This window comes from Octopus bimaculoides, chromosome 23 (assembly GCF_001194135.2).
Source record: "Octopus bimaculoides isolate UCB-OBI-ISO-001 chromosome 23, ASM119413v2, whole genome shotgun sequence".
Lineage (NCBI taxonomy): Eukaryota > Metazoa > Mollusca > Cephalopoda > Octopoda > Octopodidae > Octopus > Octopus bimaculoides.
This window is the reverse complement of record NC_069003.1, coordinates 11,364,856-11,366,366: the sequence shown is the minus strand read 5'-3', so window position 1 is coordinate 11,366,366 and position 1,511 is coordinate 11,364,856. Positions and strand designations below refer to the sequence as shown.

General features: G+C 36.1%; 1 protein-coding gene across 1 annotated transcript in view; it reads left to right on the top strand.

Annotated features, from left to right (window-relative positions):
• The window catches only part of LOC106872435 (geranylgeranyl pyrophosphate synthase), a 35,299-nt gene that overhangs the window by 12,735 nt on the left and 21,053 nt on the right, over window positions 1–1,511 (top strand). Inside the window, exon 4 of the mRNA XM_052976148.1 lies at window positions 368–436. Coding sequence (XP_052832108.1) covers window positions 368–436 — 69 coding nt within the window. The remainder of the gene's footprint in view (window positions 1–367; window positions 437–1,511) is intronic.

The following is a 1,511-nucleotide window of genomic DNA, read 5'->3' as shown; positions in this document are numbered from 1 at the left end:
AGTAGTGGTGGTGGTGGTGGTGGTGGTAGTAGTAGTAGTAGTAGTAGTGTATATGTGCCTCTGTCTCGACATTGTGTGATGGTTGTAAACAAGGATCACCATTATACCAGTAGTATTGCTTGTTTCCAGTGTTCATTAAAAACATGTTTGGCCATGGAGAAATATTACTTTGCTTAGAAACAAGGGTTGGTCACAGGAAAGGCGTCTGGCTGTAGAAAATCTACTTCAACAATTTCCTTCTGATCCATGCAAGCATGGAAAAGTGGATGTTAAAAAAGTAATGATTATCTGTTTATTTATTTATTCAGTTATTGTTTTGATTGGAAAAATTTAACTTAAATGAAATAAACTGTTTCTTTAATTTCAGATTTTACTGGAACCCTACAATTACATTTCTCAGATTCCGGGGAAGCAGTTCCGTACACGACTCACACAAGTAAGTCTTAAGACCCTCATTAACCCCTCCCCCTATACCACAAGTTATGAAATTTTTGCCATTTGTAAAAGGCTGCCTTTATTTGCTGTGCAGTTAATTTTCTTCCCATGGTAACTATCTGTCTTTCAAACCACACCTACTCATTCAAACTGCAGACACAGTTGCCAAACCATCTTGTTGACATTACCAGCTTGAAAAATAGGGAAATAAATTCACTATTTTGGTCAGCAAACCTTGAACAAGCTGAAATCCACAAGGCTTTTTATGTGTTTCTTATAATATACAAATAGATATATATATATAATGTATATGTATATGCAAAAATGGCCACTTTGCCCAATCTCCCCATATCATTCTTCACCCCACCCCGATTATCTCTCTCATTACAGCTGTTCTTTTGGCACCAGTTTTTTCTCACTACCCAGAACCATTTTACTTGTTAGCCATTCTTCATCCATTAACATTTTTCTCTCCACCCACATGTTACATTGATCATCTGCTATGCCTATGCCACTCATTAGAAATAATCCTAATGATTGCCAAATCAACTCTCCCTTCATCCAATACCCTTTAAGCAGTTGCAACATCTGTTATTGCATTGTTTGTGCATGTGTGTGTGTGTGGGGGGGGGGTAAGTGTTGGAGGATGGGAGATGCTAACATTGCCATCTGCCGAAAATTTCACGTTATTGGATAAATACTTTCACTCGATGACTGATAGTGGTGTGTCTTGCTTTCTTCTGTTTTCAGCAGTAGATAACTTACATATTTACTAATAAATACTGTTGTTATTAGTGAATAATTAGCGAATGTATTGAGGTGGTTGGGATGCACATATAACCATATGTACATTTATCACTATACACATATTTATATATGTGTATGTGATGGACTCTCCCGTCAGTTTTGATGCATGAGGCTCCAACAACCTATACTTCCTTTGTCAGTCAAAATGCTTCTGTCAAATGTGACATTTGAGTGCTGCCAATGATTTGCAAAGAAGCCTTTTACATCTCTCACTATTAGCTCTGTTAGATATATATATATATATATATATATATATATATATATATATA